Raw genomic sequence first — 25170 nt, 5'->3', positions numbered from 1 at the left:
TGTATATTGTTTACCTTGCTGAATTTTACTTTTGTATATACTAAGTTTTTCAGACAAGTTCTTTGGGTTTTCCAAGTGAATAATTATATTACCTGCAAATAGAGATGGTTTTATCCCCTACTTTCCGATTATTTTACCTCCAATTTTTTCATTTGTATAATTCCTTTGGCTAGTACCTCCAAAACAATATTAATTAGTAGTGGTGACAGTGAGCATCATTGTTTTGTTTCTGATTTTAGTGAGAAAATATATTTGTGTTTCCCCAATGTGTAGCTGAGTTGGACATATCTGATCATGTTACAGAAGTATCTATTGATTACTATTTTATTACTTTTTTAAAATTACGAAGGGGTGTTAATTTTTGTCAAATGCCTTCTCTGAATATATGGAGATGATCATATGAACAATGAGATTACTTTCTTTAAGATATCTTCACATTTCAAAAACTGCTTCATAGCTATTTAATCTTCTCATAGTCTAAAATTAAAAGAATATAGAAAGATGAATAGGCAGAGCACAGAGGATTTTTAAGGCAGTGAAAATACTCTGTATGATACTATAACAGTTGATACATGTCATTATAAATTTGCCTAAACCCATAGAATGTACAACACCAAGAGTGAACTCTAATATAAACTATGGATTTGGGGTAATTATGATGTGTCAGTGTAGGTTCATCAATTGTAACAAATGTACCACACTGTTGGGAGATGTTGGTATTGGGGGAGGCTATGAACGTTTGGGGACAGGGGTGTATGGGAAATCTCTGTACCTTACCCTCAATCTTTTTTTTTTTTTTTTTTTTTTGCGGTACGCGGGCCTCTCACTGTTGTGGCCTCTCCCATTGAGGAGCACAGACTCTGGACGCGCAGGCTCAGCAGCCATGGCTCACGGGCCCAGCCGCTCCGCGGCTTGTGGGATCTTCCCAAACCGGGGCACGAACCCATGTCCCCTGCATCGGCAGGCAGACTCTCAACCACTGTGCCACCAGGGAAGCCCTAAACACGTGTCCTTTTTTTTTTTTGCGTTTACCCTCAATCTTGCTGTGAACCTTATATTGCACTAAAAAAATTGTCTTAATTTAAAAAAAATACAAATTTCAAAGATTTATTCTGATTCATTATTTGTCCTTTGACTTTACAATTTCTCTTGTCACACCAAAACTTTCTTTCTTCTTATATCTATTCATATGATAATTTACAGCATTAGATTTCCTAAAATTAAGTTAATCTCGCATTCCTGAAATAAATCCACTTGCTATGATAGAATATTCTTTTAACGTCCAATAATTTTTGGCTTTGGCATCAACACATAATAAGAGTGTGGAAGTTTCCTTCTTAATCTATGCTCTGGAATACTTTAAATAGCACTGACAATCTGATCTTTAATGGTTTGGTGGAATTCCCTTTGGCACTATCTGAACCTGGTGTTTCTGTGGAGCTAGCTCTGACGATTGTTCTATTTCATCTATGGAAATTGTTCTCATTAGATTTTCTCTCTCTACTTTCTTTTGGTTTGCTTTGATGTTATTTTTCCTCTTTTAAATCAGTGGCTTAATTCATTATTTTTCATTCTTCCTTTTTACTGATATAATTATTTAAGGCTAATCATTTTGATTTTTGAATGACATGAATATATAACCTATTCAAAAAATTAAATTTTAAAAATTAAGAGAAGGTGGGACTTCCCTGGTGGCCCAATGGGTAAGACTCCATGCTCCCAATGCAGGGGGCCTGGGTTTGATCCCTGGTCAGGGAACTAGATCCCACATACATGCCGCAACTAAGAAGTCCGCATGTCGCAATGAAGATCCCGAGTGCCGCAACTAAGACCTGGTGCAGCCTAAATACATAAATAAACAATAAATAAATAAATTTTAAAAAAATAAGAGAAGCCAAATCAATAATAACATTAAATGTTGACTATAGGAACATGGTCTGTAAACTGACCTTAACAACCAAATATTGGAATTTTCCTGCCTTTTCTTTAGCACTTACCTTGAAGGGAATCCAATTTAGCTTTAATCAGCATTCTTAATCTTGCCACTTCTTGCCTTTTCAGTTCATCAAGTTTTGTCCTCACATGGTGACTTACTAAATCCAGTTCTTTGCTTAGCCTCCCACTCTGTTAACAAAAATAATAAATTAATTTTATCTATTCCATTGCATTTTTAGATAAGACACAATATATTAAAAATAGGGTTATAATAAAGTAGTTATACTTTTGACTATTTTAGATAAATTTGACATTACAAACAGCATTTCTTTCAGAAGATATTCAGTTTGTAACTCTAAAATCAAGATGTCTAAAAACCATATAATTTAGAAAAGCATAATTAAAGCGCAAAGAAGAAACTCAAAAAGTAACTTAAATTACAAAATGGTGCAGCCACTTTGGAAAACAATTTTGGCAGTTCCTCAAAAAGTTAAACCCACAGTTACCATATCACCCTGCAATTCCATTCCTAGGTATATACCTAAAGAGTTGAAACATATATTCACATAAAGTCTTTTTTTAAATATTTATTTATTTATTTATATTTTATTTTTGGCTGCATTGGGTCTTCGTTGCTGCACTCGGGCTTTCTCTAATTGCAGTGAGCGGGGGTTACTCTTTGTTGCAGTGAGCAAGCTTCTCACTGTGGTGGCTTTTCTTGTTGTGGAGCACGGGCTCTAGGTGCGTGGGCTTCAGTAGTTGTGGCACCCAGGCTCAGTAGTTGTGGCTCACTGGTTCCAGAGCACAGACTCAGTAGTCGTGGCACACGGGCTTAGGTGCTCCGCAGCATGTGGGATCTTCCCGGACCAGGGCTCGAACCCATGTCCCCTGCATTAGCAGGAGAATTCTTAACAACCGCGCCACCAGGGAAGTTCTCACATAAAGTCTTAAATATGAATGTTCATAGCAGCATTATTCATACGAGCCAAAAAAGTAGATATAACCCAAATGTCCATCAACTGATGAATTGATAAAATATGGAATATCCATACAGTGGAATATTATTCAGCCATTAAAAGGAATGAATACACCAATACATGCTACAACATGATGAACATTGAAAACATTATGCTAAGTCAAAGAAGCCAGGCACAAAAGGCCAAATTTTGTATGATTCCATTTATACGAAATGTCTAGAATAGGCAAATGCACAGATAATGAAAGTAGATTAATGGTTGCCAGGGGCTGAGGAGAGAAAGGAAAGGGGGAGTGATTGCTTAATGGGTACAGGGTTCCTTCTGGGGGGAAATAAAATTGTTCTAAAATTAGATAGTGGTGATGGTTACATGACTCTGTACATATAATAAAACCACTGAATTGTATACATTAAAGGGGCAAGTTTTATGGTATGTGAATTATATTTCAATAGTTTTTTTTTAAGTAATGTGGCCTCCTTAAGCTTTAGTCATTCCATATATAAACAACTTTTCAAAATTCATCTTTTTTAGGTTGTCTCCTTTGATTACATTTTTTCATAGATGAGTAATTCTATAAATGTTCCAAAATTTAAGAGACAAAATAGCTAGTGGTTTACCTTCTCTTGTTTAAAAATGCATTTTCAATCAGAAACTGCAAGTCTAACTAGCAATCAGGCACACAGACCCTTCAGGACTGAGTCAAGGGGGAGGAAGGGAAGGAAAAGAAACGCCTCAAGCAAGACCAAGAAAGAATGTTCAGAGAGGGAGGAGAGCTAAGAGAATATGCTGTTACAGAAGCAAAAAGAGTAGTACATTTCAAGGAGAGAATGGTCATTATTATTAGATAAAACAATAGTTCTCAAGTGTGGTCCCAAAGTGGAAGCATCAGCATCACCTGGGAACTTTAGATATGGAGGCCCTAGACTTACTGAATCAGAAAGTCAGGAGATGGGGCCCAGAAATCTGTTTTAACAATTTAAAATCTGAGAACCACTGAGATAAAATAAAGGAGTCCAGTAAGAAGAGGAATAAAAGGTGCTCACTAGATCTGGCAATTAAGAAATCACTGACAGGTACTTCCCTAGTGGTCCAGTGGTTAAGACTCCATGCTCCCAGTGCGTGGGACCTGGGTTTGATCTCTGGTCAGGGAACTAGGTCCCGCATGCTGCAACTAAAGATCCCGCATGTCGCAAATAAGACCCAGTGCAGTCAAATAAATAAATATATATATATATATTTTAATTAAAAAAAAAAATAAGGAAGTCAACTGATATCCTTCACAAAAGTACATTCAGGGAAGTGGTGTGGGTGAAGCCATAATCTTCCCAGTTAGCAATGTTTGGTAAGTGAAGAAACATAGTATGATTCTCCTTTCAAAATGCTTAGCTGACAACAAAGGACAACTTCTAACTTTTTTTTCCAGTTTTTCCGGAGACAGGAGGCTTTGCTCAGCTGTTTGTAATGATTCTGTCGGCTTGATTTTTATTGTCTATTTTTACTCAATTTCTTTTTCATTAAACAACTGTTTAACTTACTTCATTTTGTCTCCCCCCACGCAAGCCTATAGGGAATAGGAATTGACTGTGAAAGGAAGACAGTTATAAAAGTATTCTCCTATACCGAAGAAGGCAAGCTTGTTGTTTTCTTTTCCCTGATTATCTCTATATAGTAACTCCCATTACCCACACTGTCTGTTAGCCCCCAAATAACACTCTTAGTCCTAACTGAAGTAAATAAGAGACATTGAAAGTTCTACATTAAATATCATTCATCCCAGGAAATTAGTTCCACAGCTCAAATGAATTTTTCAAGGAAACAAGAGATTATTCTCAAAACAATTCAGGGGACTGTAGATATCATGCTAAGTGAAATAAGTCAGAGAAAGACAAATACCGCATGACATATGTGGAATCTAAAAAAACAGAACAAACAAACCAACTAAACCAAACAAAAAACAGATTCATAGATACAGAGAACAAATTGGTGGTTGCCAGAGTGGAGGGAGGTTGGGGGAGGAGTGAAATGGGTGAAGGGGATCAAGAGGTACAAACTTCCAGGTATAAAATAAATAAGTCATGGGGATGTAATGTACAGCATGAGGTCAATAATACTGTATTAACTTTGTATGGTGACAGATGGTTACTAGACTTATTGTGGTGATCATTTCACAATGTACACAAAAGTCAAATCACGATGTACATATGAAACTAATATAATACTGTATGTCAAATATACTTCAATTAAAAAAAGATAATTCAGGGCTTCCCTGGTGGCGCAGTGGTTGAGAGTCCGCCTGCCGATGCAGGGGACACGGGTTCGTGCCCTGGTCCAGGAAGATCCCGCATGCTGCGGAGTGGCTAGGCCCGTGAGCCATGGCCGCTGAGGCTGCGCGTCCGGAGCCTGTGCTCCGCAACGGGAGAGGCCACAGCTCTGAGAGGCCCGCGTACCACCAAAAAAAAAAAAAAAGATAATTCAAAAAAAAAAAATAAAATAAAATAAAGATAATTCAAGGGAATTATTGGCATAAGGCTGTTACCATTCTCCCAGAAAAATTCACAGCCTCCAAGAGGACAGCTGTGAACTAAAAGCCACACACAGGGATTTCCCTGGTGGTGCAGTGGTTAAGAATCCACCTGCCAATGCAGGGGACATGGGTTTGAGCTCTGGTCTGGGAAGATCCCACGTGCCACAGAGCAACTAAGGCCGTGCGCCACAGCTACTGAGCCTGAGCTCTAGAGCCCGTGAGCCATAACTATTGAGCTTGAGTGCCACAACTACTGAAGCCCGAGCGCCTAGAGCCCATGCTCTGCAGCAAGAGAAGCCACCACAATGTAAAGCCCACACATCTCAACGAAGAGCAGCCCCCACTCACGGCAACTAGAGAAAGCCCATGTGCAGCAACGAAGACCCAACACAGCCAAAAATAAATAATAAATAAATAAATTTATTTAAAAAAAAATAATAAATTAAAATAAATAAAAGCCACACACAGGTTCTGATAGTGGCCACAACCTAATGTGGGTCAGACTTTCACAGGGGCCCAGACCAGGGACAGAGACTAAAATAAGGATGTTTGATTCAGAAATTTTCCTTCAAACAAAGTTCCAGGTAAGATAACTTTTTACGAAAGTTAAAAACAGATAAACAAAAATAACATAAGCAAACCAATAAAATTATCTTGAGAGTTATAACTGAAAGTTTAAAATTAAATCATTGGAATTTTTTTTACTGCTGACTCTAAGATAAACCCAACTAAGTGGATTCACTACCCTTCAAGGGTGGGCTTTAAAAGAATCTCTCACGTCAGATCTTGGTTTTTACAACCTTCTTTCTTTATTGTGAATACTAAGGAGATGTCTAGGGCTAGGATAATGTCAAATAAATAGGGTTCTTAGGACAGAGACAAATAATTAAACCTCCCCTATTGAGATAAGATATGGCCCGTTACGTCTTCTATTAATCTGGACCTGATTAAAACACCAGAACTAAACCTGTGCTAAACCTTTGAATAGCTTCCGGCTGTCCTCACATCATGATTCAAGCCCCTTACCATGATGTACAAGGCCCTCTGTCATCTAGCCCATGACTCTTTCCAACCTCATCTTTTGGCCAGTCATGGCCTCCACTTCCCAGGCCAGGTTCCAGCAACAGTTACTCCTTCCAGGTTCCTATATATTCCTGTCTCTGTTCCCTTGTACCTTGGCCTAGCATGTCTCCCAGTCTTTCTCCTCTTCTCAGCCGCATATTTAAGCACAGGCATAATCTCTACCAGGAAGAAAGACTTCCCACCTTCCCCCACTGCTTCCTACTGAATTAGGTGTCCATCCTCTGTATCTCCAAAATGTATTATACACTCAGCGTATATTTATCTTAGTAATCTTTTTCTGGATATTAGTCTCCCTTGAGGGTTCTTTAAGGGCTAAGAATGAGTCTTTGTTTTTTGTTTGTTTGTTTTAATTATTTATTTTTTTATTTTTGGTTGCGTTGGCTCTTCATTGCTATGTGCGGGCTTTCTCTAGGTGCAGCAAGCGGGGGCTACTCTTCCTTGCAGTGCACAGGCTTCTCATTGCAGTGACTTCTCTTGCTGCAGAGGACGGGCTCTAGGTGCGTGGGCTTCAGTAGTTGTGGCATGCGGGCTCAGTAGTTGTGGCTCACGGGCTCTCGAGCACAGGCTCAGTAGTTGTGGCAAATGGGCTTAGTTGCTCCGTGGCATGTAGGATCTTCCCAGACCAGGGCTCGAACCTGTGTCCCCTGCACTGGCAGGTGGATTCTTAACCACTGTGCCACCAGGGAAGTCCCGAGTCTTATCTTTGTAATCCCAATACTTAGCTCAGTGTCTGGCATGCTCAAGTGTTTGTTAAATAATTATTTAATTACATTTACCTTTATTTCCTCTATGTCTGCTTTCTGGAGCTTTTCTCTGAAATGATTATCTGTTTCCAGCACATCAATCACTTGCTTGAGGTAGTCATCATAATAAAGTCCAGTATCCTTCAAATTAAGAAACAAACAGTAACTCTTCTGAAAGTTTTTCCTTTCCTGTATCTAAAGATTTCAATCCTAAAAAAACAAACAAACAAAATAAAAAACGTCTAGCAAAATGGCAATGAGACATACCTACTTTGATAGTTTGGGCAGCCAAAGTTAAAAGCTGTATTTCTCAAATGAAGAGAGTTGTATCAGGACCAATGTCATGTTTTACTCTTACATAAAGGTAGATTTTCTACATGGCTTAGACAGTGAATACTTAACCAATATACTAATTGGTTTTACCCCCTTGTCACCTGTCTCTCCTCATTGTTATCTGTCTCTTCTCTGAATATAGTACGTTTTCTTGGTTGGTTATCTCTACATTGGAAATATATTATGATTAATTCTTCTATACACTAATATACTAATTAGATATATATATCTAATATAACTACATTAAAAAAACTTTGTCTGATATTAAAGAACATATGCTTATCCAATACTCTTTTTACTGCTATTTCAGAAATAGTTCCTAAATGTCCAATTTTATAAGTAATAAATTCTTAGCAATATTTTAGTTAAAATTCTTCCCACAAGGTTATCTTTAGCATTCACTTACTGGTGGTTCTATCTTTGCACTGTCCACAGGTTGAGCATTTTCTACTTTTGTCTTGTCTATGTCTATAGGCACAGCTTCAAGAGCAGTAAGTATACATGTAACCAAGAGAAAACAGTATTGTAGTAGGATGGTCCTCCACATCATCTGAAATAAAGGTACAATTATATTAAGGTTCCGAAAAGACGTTTTCAAACTATATATACATGCATTCCCAATGCCACATTAATAATATATTTAATTTCAGGAAGTTTAATTCAACAAAAGAATTCTAGGAAAGGGGTTAAAAATAGATTATAACATCAAAAATAATGCTTAAAATAGATCACTAAAGAAAATCAGGAAAGAAATGCTTTTCAGCTAAAATTGAAATGACAAGTAAACAAAATTTTAAAGTTTAAACTGCTATATAATATAAGAAAACATTTGGTTAATTATAAAAGCTTCAGATAAAGACAGTAATGAGGGACTCAATTTTTTTTAAAATAAATAGTCCAAGTTTAAGAAAGGGAGAAGGGGGACTTCCCTGGTGGCACAGTGGTTAAGACTACATGCTCCCAATGCAGGGGGCCCGGGTTTGATCCCTGGTCAAGGAACTAGATCCCACATGCATGCCGCAACTAAAAGTTCACATGCTGCAACTAAGGAGCTGGCGAGCTGCAACTAGGAGCCCGCCAGCCGCAACTAAGACCTGGCACAACCAAATAAATAAATAGTTTTTTTAAAAAAAAGAGAGAAGGGAAAACTATTTATTTTTTTCTCTATTAAAATACTAAAGAGCCAAAATTATTTCTGGATATAATATTTAAATTAGCTTCAATCGAATTTTGAAAATAAGTTGCTCTATGAACATAAATTGATTAAAAGAGACAAATAACTGGCTACAAGTATTCTCTTAACTTTCCTAGACATTATTTTACCATAGCCAATAGTCTTATGTTAAAATTCTGTTTGGCCAATAATTTTTCAGATAAATAGGTCAATAAAATATCAAGCAGGGTGTAACAGCATTGAAGCAAAAGAGGAACAAATACTGCTGGTCCCGCAATATTATTCAAACCTTGCTCATTCAGCTTCTACTTCATAAGGATCTTTGTAGCTCCAGAGGATCTACTACAAGAATTAGAATGAATAAAAAGGTCATACTTAATTGATTTTATATAGAGAGAGTGATATTAGGATCCAAGTCAAAAATAATGGTCTGACCATCAATCTGGAATATGCATTATTAATTTAGAGACTCCCAAACTTAGCTGGCCATGGACTTTTTTTTTTTAAGTAACATGTTTTTATCTACAGAACACAATTTGGAAGAGTACATTGCCTCATTTTCATCACAACCCTACGTAATACATAGAACAGTGACTCATTTTATGGATGAAGAAATTTTTAATGGAAACAAATCACTCATAGAGCATTGTCTTGCATTAACAAAATCACTAGAATCCATATTTTAGTGCTATTTCTAGTATATCAAACTTTTTAGCATCTTTATTGAGATATAATTCACATGCCATAAAATTCACCCATTTAAGGTACAGGATTTGACTATTCTATAAAGATGCTACTCAAAGTTTAGTTCTCAAACCTGAAGGATAAAATCATCTGGGAGCTTGTCAGAAATGCAAATTCTCAGCCTGCAGCCAAGACCTCTGAAATCAGAATCTCTGGGGTGGGGACCCAGAATCTGTTTTAACAAACAATCCAGGTGATCCACCTATATACGTATGCTCAAGGCCAAGATTCACTCTTCTCTAGGACACTAGTTCAACATGATTGCCATGAATAAATGGTTTTTAAAATGAAATGTTTGGGAGATACTGGCTCAATGAAGCTAAATAAGTTTCCACCTTTATAAGACTTTCAGAACTTCAGATCGGCTACTCTGCATTATGAATCTCTAATAGAAAGATAGTTTGTTTCTCCACAGAATCTTTTCCTAACCATGAATTACCTCCTCTTCCCACAATTATTTTTTATGACAACAAAGTTTACTTCTCATTCATGCTTCATGCCCGCTGTAGGTACGTGTTTTATTTTTGCTCTTTTGAGATACAATTTACATGCTATAAAACTTACCCTTTTCAATTGTACAATTCAGTGGTTTTTAGTATATTCACAAGGCTGTGCAATTATCACCATTATCCAATTTTAGAACATTTTCATCACTCTAAAAAGAAACCCCATACCAATTAGTAGTCACTCCCCACTCCCCCTATTCTCTCAGTCTCTGGCAACCATTAATCTACTTTCAGTCTATATAGATTTGCCTATTCTGGACATTTCATATAAAACCTGTGGCCTTTTGTATCCGGCTTTTTTCATTTAGCATTGTTTTCAAGGTATAACCATGTTGTAACACGAATCAGCACCGCATTCTTTTTTTTTGGCTGCATTGGGTCTCGTTGCTGCGTGCAGGCTTTCTCTAGATGTGGGGAGTGAGGGCTACTCTTCATTGGGGTGTGCAGGCTTCTCATTGCAGTGGCTTCTCTTGTTGCAGAGCACAGGCTCTAGGCGCGCGGGCTTCAGTAATTGTAGCATGCAGGCTCAGTAGTTGCAGCATGCGGGCCCTAGGGTGTGCAAGCTTCAGTAGTTGTGGCGCATGAGCTCAGTAGTTGTGGCTCGCGGGCTCTAGAGCGCGGGCTCAGTAGTTGTGGCACACGGGCTTAGTTGCTTTGAGGCATGTGGGACCTTCCTGGACCAGGGATCGAACCCGTGTCCCTGCATTGGCAGGCAGATTCTTAATCGCTGTGCCACCAGGGAAGTCCCAGCACTTCATTCTTTTTTACAGCTGAATAGATTTGCCATTGTATGGATATTCCACATTTTGTTTATCAATTCATCAGTTGATGGACATTTGGGTTATTTCTACTTTTTTGGCTAGTGTGAATAATGCTACTACGAACATTTGTGTTCAGGTTTTTGTGTTAGCATATTTTGAATTCTTTAGGTTGTATACCTAGGAGTAGAATTGCTAGGTCAATTCCATAACTCCATGTTTAATTTTTTGAGGAACTGCCAAACTGTTTTCCATAGCAGCTGCACCTTTTTCCACTACCACCAGCAATATAAGAGGATTCTAATTTTTCCACATACTAACCAACACGTGCTATTGTCTATCTTTTTTATTATAGCCACCCTACTGGGTGTGAAGCGGTATCTCACTGTGATTTTGATTTGCATTTCACTGGCTAATGATGTTGAGCATCTTTTCAAGTATTTATTAGCTATACCCTTTACCTTTAAAAAATTAATTTAAAAATATTAAGTTAGTTGTTTTTTTAAAAACTCTGAATTGAAAGTTTTGTTTACCTTTGCAAGTCCCATATGCCACTGTAAACAGGCTGACCAAATGACCATTAAACAACGTAAAAGTTTTAAGTGTAATCATGGTTGAAAGGCCCAAGTTATGACTTAACTGCTCAAGTCAATTTTGATCTCTTCTACACACACTTCTGGAGCTTAATTAAGTCTCCGCAGCCCCTAACATGGTACCTGTACAGTTAGAAAATGAGTAATTGCTAAAATGGTTTGAATAGTCTCTCTATAATAATGTACACAGAGAAAGTCAGCTCAGGGATATACCTCCATAGCTTCATTTTGCAGACCCCATCAGGAACTGTGATTATCCCTTGATGTGATCAATCCAGAGTTCAAAAGAATCTTTCAGGACTTCCCTGGTGGTGCAGTGGTTAAGAATCCGCCTGCCAATGCAGGGGACACAGGTTCAATCCCTGATCTGGGAAGGTCCCACATGCCACGGAGAGGCTGAGCCTGTGCACCACAACTACTGAGCCTGTGCTCTAGAGCCCGCGGGACACAACTACTGAGCCTGTGTGTCGCAACTACTGAAGCCAGCATGCCTAGAGCAACAAGAGAAGCCACCACAATGAGAAGGCTGCGCACCACTACAAAGAGTAGCCCCTGCTCGCTGCCACTAGAGAAAGCCCTTGTGCAGCAATGAAGACACAACACAGCCAAAAATAAAATAAAATTTAAAAAAAATACATTAAAAGAATCTTTCATACAGACTTCTCCCCTCCACCTGCGTCATCTCCGATGTCCCTTAGGCTCTCCTTTTCCCACCATACAACACACGCACACATTAATAAGCAGTTCTGTCTTAGCAATTGGCAGCTATGTCACATACCTTGAAATATGCTCTTTTTTTTATAGTGTCCACCTTTACTTCAATACACAATAGAAGCTGAGAGTAATAAAAATAAACTATAGATAAATCCAATCTTGGAAGTGGAATCTCTTTACCAATTTGTCACTTCTGCTCTCTCACTCTTCTTTCAAGTCTACCATAAACACGAAGAGAGTCAAGCAAGAATGTGTTTGTATATATGAATATGTCTATGTGTCTGTGTCCTGACAGCATCTCAAAGTGACAGAAAGTCTCTGGGCATCTACTCTAAAACACTGACTGAATTTATGGTTCATAAACATTTCACTGGGTCCCAGGCTTATAAATAACAATAGAAACCATCTATTGAGTGTCTACTATGTAGCAAGCAGTATGCCAAACTTTTTTATTATATTAACTAATCTATTTCTTATAAAGGCCCTGTGAAATAAATATTATTATTCGCATTTTATAGTACAGGAATCTGAAACATATCAGTTAAAAAACTTGATCTGGGTCACACAGCAGTAAATCGTAGATCCAGAGTTTGGACCTGGGAGTGACTGACTTCAAAGAGTATGTCTGCTTTTAAGCACTGGTTCTCAAAGTGTGGTCCCTGAACGAGCAGCATCTGCACCACCTGGGAATTTGTTAGAAATGCAAATTATCAGGGCTTACTCCAGATCTTCTAAATCAAAGAATCTTTGAGGAGGGTGAGGAAGAGAAGAGGGGGGGCAAAATCTATTTTAACAAGCCCTATAGGTGATTCTGAGGCATGCTAACATTTGAGGACATACTGCCTCTCCTTAGCTCTATTATTCACAAATCTCTTCTACTATGAGAGACAAAGAGAATGCGTATCTGAAAAGTAAATTTGGATCCTCAAGGAAATGAAAGTCAGATGTTACATCTAAGAAGGGTAAGGCAAAACTAAATTTAGGTCTATATTCTAATTCCAGCTGTACCATTCACTTGCTATGTGGTCATAGGTCAGTCAGTTAACTTTCCCTGCTTCCTCATTTTTTTAAATAATGAATTTTTTTAAAGAGACTTTAACTAGACTTCAGTATTCTTTAAGCTCTTAGATTCTATTATCAGCTTATTCTTTTGAATAATGTGTAGATCTTTTCTGTTACCTTATCAGAAATACTACTAAAATTGTTTGTACTCACACCAATTGTAAGAAATTAAATTATATGATTTATAAATGTCTTTAAACCAAACATTGCTTATTCAGCCAGCTGAAAATTACCTTGGTAGATCAAATAGAAGATCTGGGTGCTGGGATACAAAGAATACAAAAATCAACTACCAAAGAAAGTTCCTATCTAGATAAAATAAGAATGAAGTAAAGCCAGGAATGTTTCACACTTCCCATACAGAGTGTGAGACACTGTACACTTTAAAAAGAGTGAATTTTATGATATATGAATCATATGACAACTTTTTTTTAAAGTAATGAAAAATAGAGCAAAAAATCTGAGCTTATAAAATAAAATGCGAACATTAAAAAAGGAACAAATACAATTTACAAATATCATTTACCTACAAAAGTAAAGAGGTTTTAGAACTAGCCATGCTCTATAAATTTTCATAATTATCCAATTTTTACATTCTTAATGATTTTTGTCTGTTTGTCCTATCATACTAGAAAAGTGAAAATCTTGCACTTTAATTTTGGATTTATCTGTTTTTCCTTATAATTCTGTCCATTTTCATTTGAATATTTTGAGTTTATGTTATAAAATGTACACAAATTTGGGCTTCCCTGGTGGCGCAGTGGTTGAGAGTCTGCCTGCCGATGCAGGGGACACGGGTTCGTGCCCCGGTCCGGGAAGATCCCACATGCCGCAGAGCGGCTGGGCCCGTGAGCCATGGCCGCTGAGCCTGCGCATCCGGAGCCTGTGCTCCGCAACGGGAGAGGCCACAACAGTGAGAGGCCCGCGTACTGCAAAAAAAAATGTACACAAATTTAAGATTTTCTAGGTTTCTGGTGGGTTTAATCTTTTTCACATTTGAGTGACCTTTATACCCCAATTTGCCTTAAGGTCTATTCTGACAGTAATATAGGTAAACCAGTTCTCTTTTGATTAGTGTGTAGATACACACAAACACACACACACACATTCTCACACACTTTATTTTATTTATTTTTTCCATTCTCTAATAAATTTTCTTTTATTTGTATGATAAAGACCAGTTATATATAAAAAATAAGTGTCATATTTTGGGTTTTTTTGGTTATTTTGAAGTACACTTGATAAGGATGAAATCTTCCTAGCTCATATTTTTATTTTTTTAACTTTTTATTTTATATTGGAGTATAGCCGATTAACAATTTTGTGATAGTTTCAGGTGCACAGCAAAGGGACCCAGCCATACATATGCATGTATATCCATTCTCCCCCAAACTCCCCTCGCATCCAGGCTGCCCCATAACATTGAGCAGAGTTCCCTGTGCTATACAGTAGCTCCTTGTTGGTTATCCATTTTAAACATAGCAGTTCATACGTTTTTTTTAAATTCAGCCTAATAATCTTTCCAACTAGAGTATTTTTTCTGTTTATATTTAATCAAATTACTGACATTGTACTTAATTCCTCAGTTTAATATCTCAGAAATCAGAGTGTTTTTCAGTTAATGGAATATTAAAATGTGGTTGACTAAGTGGCAATAGCAACATAATCTTTACTGCCTGCACATGCATGAACTTTATTATAGCTATTCCTACTTCCATCACTTCAGACTGAGTTTTTGCATTTTGGGTACTTCACAAATTGAATTTAATTGCCATTTAAAATATCTTCAAAAGGATTCAATTGTGATTTGGCATTGAAATGAAAAGCTATTCTGGGGAATTCCCTGGTTGCCTAGTGGTTAGGATTCTGGGCTTTCAATGCCGTGGCCCAGGTTCAATCCCTGGTCGGGGAATGAGATATACCGCAAGCCTCGCAGCCAAAAAAAAAAATATTTTGTAAACATAGAAATGAAGCAGCTGATATTAGTGAAGCAAATATTTGATGTTAAAGGAATAACAGCAACTTTACATTTTCTTGTAAAAGAACATTTAAGTGCTTCACCTGACTTTAGACAGGAAGATACCAACAAATAGACAAAGCTGCCTTACATTTTGAGATGCAACAAGATTATCTATGAGCAGCCAAACAACGCAAATGAAGGCAGTAGAAACTGACAATGCCTCCAACAAATAAAAAAAAAATTATAGAACATGAGGCTGATTTGATGGATTCATGAATCGTTAAGGCAAATGTTAATTTGTCAGAGACTTCCTATCAAGACTAAACAGAAGCTGCATAATTTCCATGTAATCTGACGAAGAAACAAAGCTGAATTTAGTCAATAGGAAATGCTGAAAAAATCCTGATGTTCTTCACAGGCCTCAAAATGATATACTAATGCTAAAGGTACTAAAGAGATTGATATCCTGAGAATGGGTTACATAGGGAATAGCATATCACTGAAACACTAGCATAAGCACCTATGGCCAAAAGTTGCTGCCATATTAAATTTTAAACTACAAAAGCATTTCCCAAAAACGTTACTGTGTATGCAAAAGAGGGATTATGGCTGAGTTAAAGGAAGGCTAGCTAAATCTGGTTTGAATGTTCAAGAGCCTTTCGTGGTCTGCCAAGGGTATGAGTTTAGTTCTTGATGCATTCTGAGGCTGCATACATGATGCCTGGGATTGTTTTAAAAATAATCTGGGGGCTTCCCTGGTGGCGCAGTGGTTGAGAGTCCGCCTGCTGATGCAGGGGGCACAGGTTCGTGCCCCGGTCCGGGAGGATCCCACATGCCGTGGAGCGGCTGGGCGCGTGAGCCATGGCCGCTGAGCCTGCGCGTCCGGAGCCTGTGCTCCACAACGGGAGAGGCCACACCAGTGAGAGGCCCGCGTACCGCAAAAAAAAAAAAAAAAAGAATAGGTTGCTGGAAAGGTATCACAACTTGATGTTATTCCTGATGCCATGTCTAGACAAAATATAACCCCTCAACATTTTAGTCAATAAACAACTGAAGGAGAGGTTGAGGAAAGAAGATGGATCTGACAACTTTCCATTGTCATCTTTTGAAAAGCACTGGCATCAAAGCTTGCAAAATGAATGTCAGAGGCTTGGAAGAAAATTCCAGGCAAATGGTCTTAAAGAAATTCCCAGAATAAAATTACCCTCACTCTTCATAGTAGAGAGAACAATGTCGTGTGGGAAAACACAAACATTCACAATTCTGAATCAAGGAAGCATTTCAAAAGACTCAGACTATGAATGTGAAAAAGCCTTAGGAATACCTTAACCAATTTATTTAACTTGTAATTTCTTTATGTATCTGCAAAAGTGATGTGAGAAAAATCTATATGTTTAAATGAATCTTAAAAAGCACTTTCAAAAAAAAAAAAGCACTTTCAGTAAACACAAAATGAAATTATAAGTGATAAAGCACAGTGTAATAATTTAACTGGCAGTATGTGTTCTATATAGTATAAACTGGTGTCTTAATATCAATGGAGTCTTAGAGTTGATGAAACACCATCTTCTTTTCGGCTTTCTATTTATCCTGCCTCTTTAATATTTATCTCCTCTCCTTTCTTGCGTGTTTTTTAAAATTTTGTTTTTGATTGATGAGGAATTTTTAAAATACATTTTTCCCTTCTATTAGTTTCTAATCTTTTACTGTTTATTCTAGAAATAATTAGGACAATTAACTTACTGAAGTCTAAAGCTAATTAAAACATTTACTCCTTAATAAGCCCTCAATAAATGTTAACTGTTATAACAAAAGAAATGAAAATTTTTCTAGCTCATTAGGTAGAAAAGTAACGATACAAAGATGTCTTTAAATACCAAGATAATGTCAAATGTATCAGAGATAGGTTTACAGATTTTCATTAACCCAATAATATACAAATGTCCATACAAAAGAAGGAGAGATGAATGATAAGGAGAGGCAATGGAAAGAAAGGGAGAATAATTTACTTCTCTTCCACTATCAGGTTAGTAAGAATGGCCTTCTCCTTTCTTTTATCACTCTCTTCTTCCATAAGAACAGAGTCCTAAAGAGGAAATATTGGGCCAAACTAGCTGGCTGACACAGCAGACTGATCCAAACCAGGATAGACTGAAAATTAACGCTCTGAAGTAGGATAATATGAAATTCCAAATCAGGCAGTGATCTCAAGAAAGCATGGAGGGATTTCCCTGGTGGTGCAGTGGTTAAGAATCCACCTGCCAATGAAGGGGACATGGGTTCGAGCCCTGGTCCGGGAAGATCCCACATGCCGCAGAGCAACTAAGCCCCTGCTGCATGACTACTGAGCCTGCGAGCCACAACTACTGAACCCATGCACCACAACTACTGAAGCCCGCGTGCCTATAGCCCGTGCTCCACAACAAGAAAAGCCACCGCAATGAGAAACCTGCGCAACACAAGGAAGAGTAGCCCCCACTCACCGCAACTAGAGAAAGCACGTGCACAGCAAAGACACAACACAGCCAAAAAATAAATTAAAAAAAAGAAGACAGCATGGAAAGCACTGATCCCAAAGGTATTAGAGCCTCAAGAAAAATTACAAAATAAGCAGAGTTCTTGGGACTTCCCTGGTGGTCCAGTGGTTAAGAATCTGCCTTCCAATGCAGGGGACACAGATTCAATTCCTGGTGGGGGAACTAAGATCCTATATGCCACGGGGCAACTAACCCTGTGTGCCACAAAGAGAGAGAAGCCCATGCATCACAAGACCCAGCACAGCCAAAATTAAAAAAAAAAAAAAAGCAGAGTTCTTAAGCCTCTCCTAACATGCAGTAGATACAAAATAATTTCCCTAAATGTCCAAGTCCTAAAAATAAGTTTAACTCTCCTTCCCTGTCTCCACCAAATCAAAATTCCCATTCATAAACAGAGGCACATTTCTCAACTACTGATTCGTACCAGTAATTATCCAGATTAAGTTTACTTGGGGTGTGTATGTATGTGTGTGTTTCTCAAGAGTTTCATGTTTTGCTTGTTTGTAAGGAGAAAAACCCTGGAAGTGATTAAAAAGCATGGTCATGGGTGAGAAGTGTGAAGAGTACAAAAAACTGAAACTAGTTTGTCTCTCTTTCCTTTTGTTTCTCTTCTTCCTCCCTCATCCATCTCTTTCTCCCTCCCCCAACCCTCCTCTTTTACTCCTATTCCTTTTAAATTTAAGACTGAATTGAAGTACGTTTTCTTTAATCTGTTGTATGCTATTTATTAATTTAACAAATATTTACTAAGTACTCACTATATTCCAGCCATTATGCTGGATACAAAGGTAAGTGAGATAGACATGGTCCCTACCCTCACAGAGTTTTCAATCTCGTGTGGAAGGCAGCCTATTAAGTAAACAATTGCAATTTGAAAAAAGCTGCTTACAAAGCAACATGCAGCATGATCCTTTCTGTTAATTGAAAAACTTTTAAGGCATTAAAATAGTATTCAGCAAATAAGACGTTTTCAGTCAGGTGACTAAAAATGCTAAATGTCTTAATTTGCTCCTTATATTCCTTCTAATATTCTTAAAAGATTCACTGAATCTTTAGGTTCTTCCCCCATCCAATTTCCATTTCCTAAATTTCAGTTTCCTTTTCTCAAAACTTTATTTCAATTCACTTTCTTTACAGATGTAATGGCAATTGAATCATTTCATGTGACAAGTATAGGGTATATTTACATAATATTTACCCAAAAAGGTCTGGAAGGAAATAAAATATTGGTATACCTAAGTAAGTTAAGCAAGGGCTAGTAGTTAAGTAAGAGGAAATTTCAAGACGGTTAACAGTTAAGTTGTTTAAAAAAAACCACAATTTTTAACCAAGAAGAAAGGTAAAAATGTTCATTGCGTGACAACATTGAATTTAAATGTATCTTAAGGTGGATTACACTTTTCAACATAAATTTACTTCCTGATGACTTATTATGTGATACTCTTAGGATAACTTATCTCTGTCTTTATAGTACTTTGCATAAAGCAAGTGGCTCAATAAATGTTAGCTACACAACCAACATCTACTATTGAACATTTATGGGTAATTTTTTTTAAATAACCAGAACAAATACCCAATCAAGACAGAAAACCTTCTATAATGAATCATGGGATAAACATAACAAAAGAAAAACAGTGTATTAGATGAAAGTTATTTCCTTCTAGAGACAATGGTCAGACTAGAGCTCTGCCGTGGCAAACTACTGAAGCTTCTTTGAGAGGTTATCACAGCTTACAGATATCAGAGATGAAAGAGAAAAAGATCCATATTGTGGCAAATACTTCTATTTCCCAGCCAATATCCAAATCTTCCCTTCCTCTTCAATAACAAAAGCCCAATTTTGTTCAGGGCAGCCATGTATCCAGCTACATTTCCCTGCTTCCCTGGTAGCCTGAGCTTTGGTTCAGGATAATCTCCTTAAAGGGAGAGGATGCATCCTTCTTTGTCTTCGCCTTGCTGCCTGGAACTCTGCTTTGACAGTTAGAGCTCTGGCAGCTATTTTGGACTACAAGGACCAGGGCCACATCTTAGGAACAGCAGATCAAAGAACTGGAAAAAGTTTAGGTCCCTGGTGACTTTATGAAGCTACTACACCTATCCTAGGCTGCTTACTTCAAGAATCACTTTACATGAGAAAATAAATATTTTATGTTGAAGCCACCACTAAGTCTGTTTTCATTTTTGCTTTCTTAACTGATCACTTACCTTCAAACAGGTAAAGAATTTTTATCTCCTTTTTACAGATCAGGCAACTGAGATCCAGAGAGGTAAGATGACTTGCACAAGATCAGTCAGTGAAGAGGTGGGTCTGGCTCCTGGCTCAATGCTTTTTCGCAAGAACTGACTCTTAACAGGTTCTAAATATATGTAAAAAAAAAAAAAATTAAAAATAAACAAAAATTTAGCCTTATTACAGTGGTAATGGCACATGACAGTGTAAACATTTGTCAAATCCTGTGATAAGAAAAGGTGCCAAATTTCTATAAAGTGGAATGAGACTGTATCATATTCCAGTGGGGGAAGGGAAAGAAATATATTAACTAAACAGAATCAAAGACCAGAATAAGCAAAGATACTCATTTATTGTACCCAGGTTTTACCATATTGCTCCTCTTTTAAATAACTAAGAAAAGTTCAAATTAAAAGCTTATTTTCCTCTGCAATGAGACTTCAATATATAGGGTAAGTTTCCCCATTAAATCCTTAACTGGAATTTTTCTTAAAATCTTTATCTGGAATCTTTTTTTAATCTTAGCACCACTTTTAAAAATTAACCTTGGCCCCAGCCTCAGACATAGTGATCAGTAATAAAGCAAAACATCTCAAAATCTTTTTTGAAATCCACTACCTAACTGTAAAATACAAGGCAGTTAGCTCATGTGCAAACTCACCAGTGAACATAATTATTTCTAAGCAGTATGTAAAGAAAATAAGGAAATAAAATATCTTCAAGTTTTAAGAACACAGATTTGTTTCTTTTCATGGTACTATATTTAACATAAAATTATCTAAGCAGGAGAGTAATCATATGCATGTAATATGTCGGAAAGGCACATGACTTTTATTAACACAGCATGGTCAAAAATAAACAGCAGGGCTTCCCTGGTGGCGCAGTGGTTGAGAGTCCGCCTGCCGATGCAGGGGACACGGGTTCGTGCCCCGGTCCGGGAAGATCCCACATGCCACGGAGCGGCTGGGCCCGTGAGCCGTGGCCGCTGAGCCTGCACGTCCGGAGCCTGTGCTCCGCAATGGGAGAGGCCACAGCAGTGAGAGGCCCGCGTACCGCAAAAAAATATATATATAAAAAAATAAAAATAAACAGCAGATTTAATCCTAAACACCCTCATTTACTGGCAAGCTATTTGACTCTCTGAGTCTCGATTTTCCTATCTATAAAATTGAACTAATACTTCTCCATAAGTTTTTGACTGGATGAAAATAAGAATGAATACAATGTAACTAGCACAGTACTGGCAATAGTAAATGCTCCATAAACAGTAATGCCCTTCCTGTCTTGAAAATTTAATATCTATATATTTAAATTAAATCTGTGCTGTAAACACCCAAAGTCATTGAACTTAAAAAGCAATAAACCAGTTTGACATACAACCTTAAATGTCATTTTTTGAAAGGCCATGTTAGAGCTCTCCTCTGAGCATTGCCATAGCCAAAGTCCTGATGCAGCTGTAGGCCAATGAAAAGAATACATCCAACAAAAGAAGAACACAATCTCTTCCTCCCTGGAATTAAAACAGAGCTTCCGGGCTTCCCTGGTGGCGCGGTGGTTAAGAATCCGCCTGCCAGTGCAGGGGACATAGGATCGAGCCCTAGTCTAGGAAGATCCCACATGCCGTGCAGCAACTAAGCCCATGCGCCACAACTACCAAGCCTACGCTCTAGAGCCCACGAGCCACAACTACTGAGCACAGCATGCTGCAAGTACTGAAGCCCACGCGTCTACAGCCCATGCTCCGCAACAAGAGAAGCCACCGCAATGAGAAGCCCGCGCACCTCAACAAACAGTAGCCCCTGCTCGCCGCAACTAGAGAAAAGCCTGCGAGCAGCAGCGAAGACCCAACGCAGACAAAATAAACAACTAAATAAATAAAATATATATGAAAAAAGAAACTTTCTAAAATTAAAAAATTAAAAAAAATAAAACATCAGATGTATGACCAGCTGAGCTGGACTCCAACCCTTCCCTGTATCAAGATATCAGCATAGATCTTAGTGTCTCTGCTGCTCATATCTGTAGAAAAGGACACCAATCAAGAAAACCAGTATATTGCCTTTTTTTCCAACCTTAAAAGACAGTTTCAGTATTCTTTTTTTTAAATTAACCATTCTTTTAATTGAAATATAGTTAATTTACAATGTTGTGTTACTTGCAGGTATACAGCAAAGTGATTCAGTTATATATATATTTATATTTATTCTTTTTCAGATTCTTTTCCACTATAGGTTATTACAAGATATTGAATATAGTTTCCTATGCTATACAGTAGGTCCTTGTTTATTTTATATATAGTAGTGTGTAGTAGTGTGTATATGTTAATCTCAAACTCCTAATTTATCTCTCCCTCTCCCCTACAGTATCCTTGATGATAAGGCTTCTGAAAAGCAGTTACTGTTGCTCATATGTATACTCAATAAACATATGAGCAACAGTAAGAATTTTAAATATATTAAAATTACAATGTCTTCATTATTTACACATACTGTACTTCAATAATTAAAATACAGTATGTCAGGAAGCTCTGCCAAAAACAACAAAGAAAAAACAAACAAACACAAAACTGGCAAAAATAAAAGCATGCAACTGCTATCTCATTTTCCATTAGGCTGCTTTAAATTTTTAAAATCAGAGAATGCTGGGACCAGAAATGATCTTAGAGGTCGTTCGGTTCAGACCCTACTTTTATAAAAGGTTATAAGGCACAGGGAGGTTAACTGAGTTGGCCGAGATCATTTGGCAGAGCCAGGATTGGAATCTGGCCATTTAATTCTAAGTAAATGTACTTTTTACCATATTGTGGTGGTTTTTAAAAATTTTAGATTGAAAATCATTAAAGTGATCAACACTTCTCCTTGAATAAATTATTTTAAATTGTTAGGAGCCTGTTTTTTAAAGCCTATAAACTAATTGCATGTATTAAACAGAAAAATAACAATTTCCCCTTTCTAGACCTTCAATTATTTAGAAAAAGTTAATCACCTATCATGCCAAATATAGTCAACTCAATTACAATACTTAAAAGATTATTGACTTTAAGAATTATTTTCAGTACATTTTGAAATCCTACACTTGATTCTTCCAGCTACCCAGTACTTAAAAGGGTATTTTGCACACTTCAGTCATCTAAAGGGTCCTTAGAAAGTGGAAAGGAATTTAAATATTATTCCAAATAACACAAAATTAGTTTGGTATGTCTATAGAGGTACATAACATATCCCAAAATAAAAAGACACTGGATTGATCATGTTACTGATACTCTATATTAGTGCCCATAATCAATAACTAGTGTTTTGAAAGGTACCCTTATTGCCTTAATTGTGCATTTCATTTTAACTGGTATTTACAGAGCACAAACCAACTTGGCAAAAAGCATACTGAAAGGGTATATATAAAATGTGTGGTATGAACAATAAGTACCTTGGGAGATCATAGAAAGGTAAACACAACATGGACTTCACCCTTGCAAAATGGGTAAAACTAAAATAGAAGGAGAACAACATAGGTAACCACAAGGAGACAAATGAATTTTTCACTTATCTTGAAAAGCTGGACCAGATCATGGAGAATTTAAAGACCAAGATGAGAAACAGAAGTTCCTATGGGTTTTTTTGTTTGTTTGTTTGTTTTGCTGTATGCGGGCCTCTCACTGTTGTGGCCTCTCCAGTTGCAGAGCATAGGCTCCAGACGCACAGCTCAGCGGCCATGGCTCACGGGCCCAGCCGCTCTGCGGCATATGGGAGCTTCCCAGACCGGGTCATGAACCCGCGTCCCCTGCATCGGCAGGCGGACTCTCAACCACTGCGCCACCAGGGAAGCCCAGAAGTTCCTATGTTTACCCTAATAACAAGAGGGATATTATTTGAGATTTCATTTCTAATTCTAATTTCCATTTTTTTCTTAAAATTTTGACTCTACTAACTGAGGAAGAATTGTTGAAACATCTGTTGGTTCAATGTTTGTTGAACTTGGTTTTCAAGTTTTGTAAAACAAGAACTAACACTCGGCTTAAATCAGAATGAGTCTCGAGGCAATATCTATGAGGAACAAGATGCAAGAATCTGGATATTGGCTGACACTATTCAACAGAGTTTACCAGGGAAGGTCTTAAGAAACAAGTAATTTAAGTAGGCTGTAAAAGAAGCTATAAGTTAATGGATCCAAATCTATTATACTACTAGTCATACTACTTTTAATGAATTCCTTAAAGCAAATACCTCATCAATTCTTTCAGTTCTTATAAGGAAAGTCCACAATCTCCTTCAGACAACATTGAGTATCAGATATAATTGCATTTAACCTCCCTTCTCCCTCCTCCCCCCTCTTTTAACCCAGGTAATATATAGTTTGGTGCTCATAGTCACTCATGAATTTAATAGCCTTAATAAAAGGCTTAGACGGCAGCACTTACTTATTCAATTGTGTAAATGGACATTATCCAATTTAGGAGTTTAGCGGACACTGAGACTTTCAAGAGGTTCTGTCTCCCAGAAATGAGAGTAATGGTTCAATGGTTTATGTCCATATTTTCTTTCTTGACATTATAAAATAATTGCCATCCAAGACCACTGCCAGCACCAACCACAACAATAACCACATTTTACTCAGTCACTATTTAGCAGGTGCAACAAGGAAGTACCATCCTGCTCAAACCCTGTACCATCATCTCACACCTAACGATTTGTCACTTAGAGAAAACAATACCACACCCGGCACGAACTTTCTCCTCCCCTAATGTCAGCGGTTGCCGGCTGAACAGAACCGGCAGAAGAGCAGGATTCACCGGCCTATCTTAGCTCCTGCGCCTCAGCCGGTGGTGAGCATCAGTCTCACCAGGGGGCACCTCCCTCGCCCATCAACCTGCCAAGGCCGGGCTGGAGCCCAGACTGGGACTTGGACCTGCACTCACCCCCCGCCTGCTCCTCGCCAAGAGCCTGCCACTTTCATCGACCGCAAAGAAAGCATGGGTGCCCGGCAGCGAGTGGAACGGAGAAAGAGACCCCGCGTCTCAAGCTCGAGCTGGAAGCCACTCTCCACCGTGCCCGCTCAGCCGTGGAGCTCCCACCATCCTTACTGCCGGGGCAGGGTAGGCGAATACCTGAGCTTTATCTCAGGACCCACCCCAGCCTCCCGCGGTGCAGATCCTCACCCACCTCGAGACCGCCGGCCTTACGAAGCCGCGTCTCCACACGCGAAGCTCCGCCTGCTGAACGCTTTCAGCGCACGGACCTACCTCTCCAGCCCCCAGCCGGCAGCTCTGCTCTGTACTTCTACCCACCGCGCGCTCCCGCCTC

The 25170-nt window shown here is 38.1% G+C and overlaps 1 protein-coding gene across 2 annotated transcripts in view; it reads right to left on the bottom strand.

Moving 5' to 3' along the window:
• NUCB2 (nucleobindin 2) overlaps positions 1-25105 on the bottom strand; it is a 44893-nt gene extending 19788 nt beyond the window's left edge. For both annotated transcript variants that reach the window (XM_082659952.1, XM_082659951.1), the window contains exons 1-5: positions 25030-25105; positions 19849-20000; positions 8002-8145; positions 7296-7403; positions 1998-2124 (exon numbers count right to left, since the gene is read on the bottom strand). In XM_082659952.1, the coding sequence (XP_082516078.1) occupies positions 1998-2124; positions 7296-7403; positions 8002-8145 (379 nt within the window). In that variant the 5' untranslated portion in view covers positions 19849-20000; positions 25030-25105. The remainder of the gene's footprint in view (positions 1-1997; positions 2125-7295; positions 7404-8001; positions 8146-19848; positions 20001-25029) is intronic.
• Positions 25106-25170: the final 65 nt, after the last annotated feature.

This window comes from Grampus griseus (genome assembly GCF_964374135.1).
Source record: "Grampus griseus genome assembly, chromosome: 8".
Lineage (NCBI taxonomy): Eukaryota > Metazoa > Chordata > Mammalia > Artiodactyla > Delphinidae > Grampus > Grampus griseus.
The sequence above is the reverse complement of the archived record's forward strand: the minus strand, read 5'-3'. Positions and strand labels throughout refer to the sequence as shown.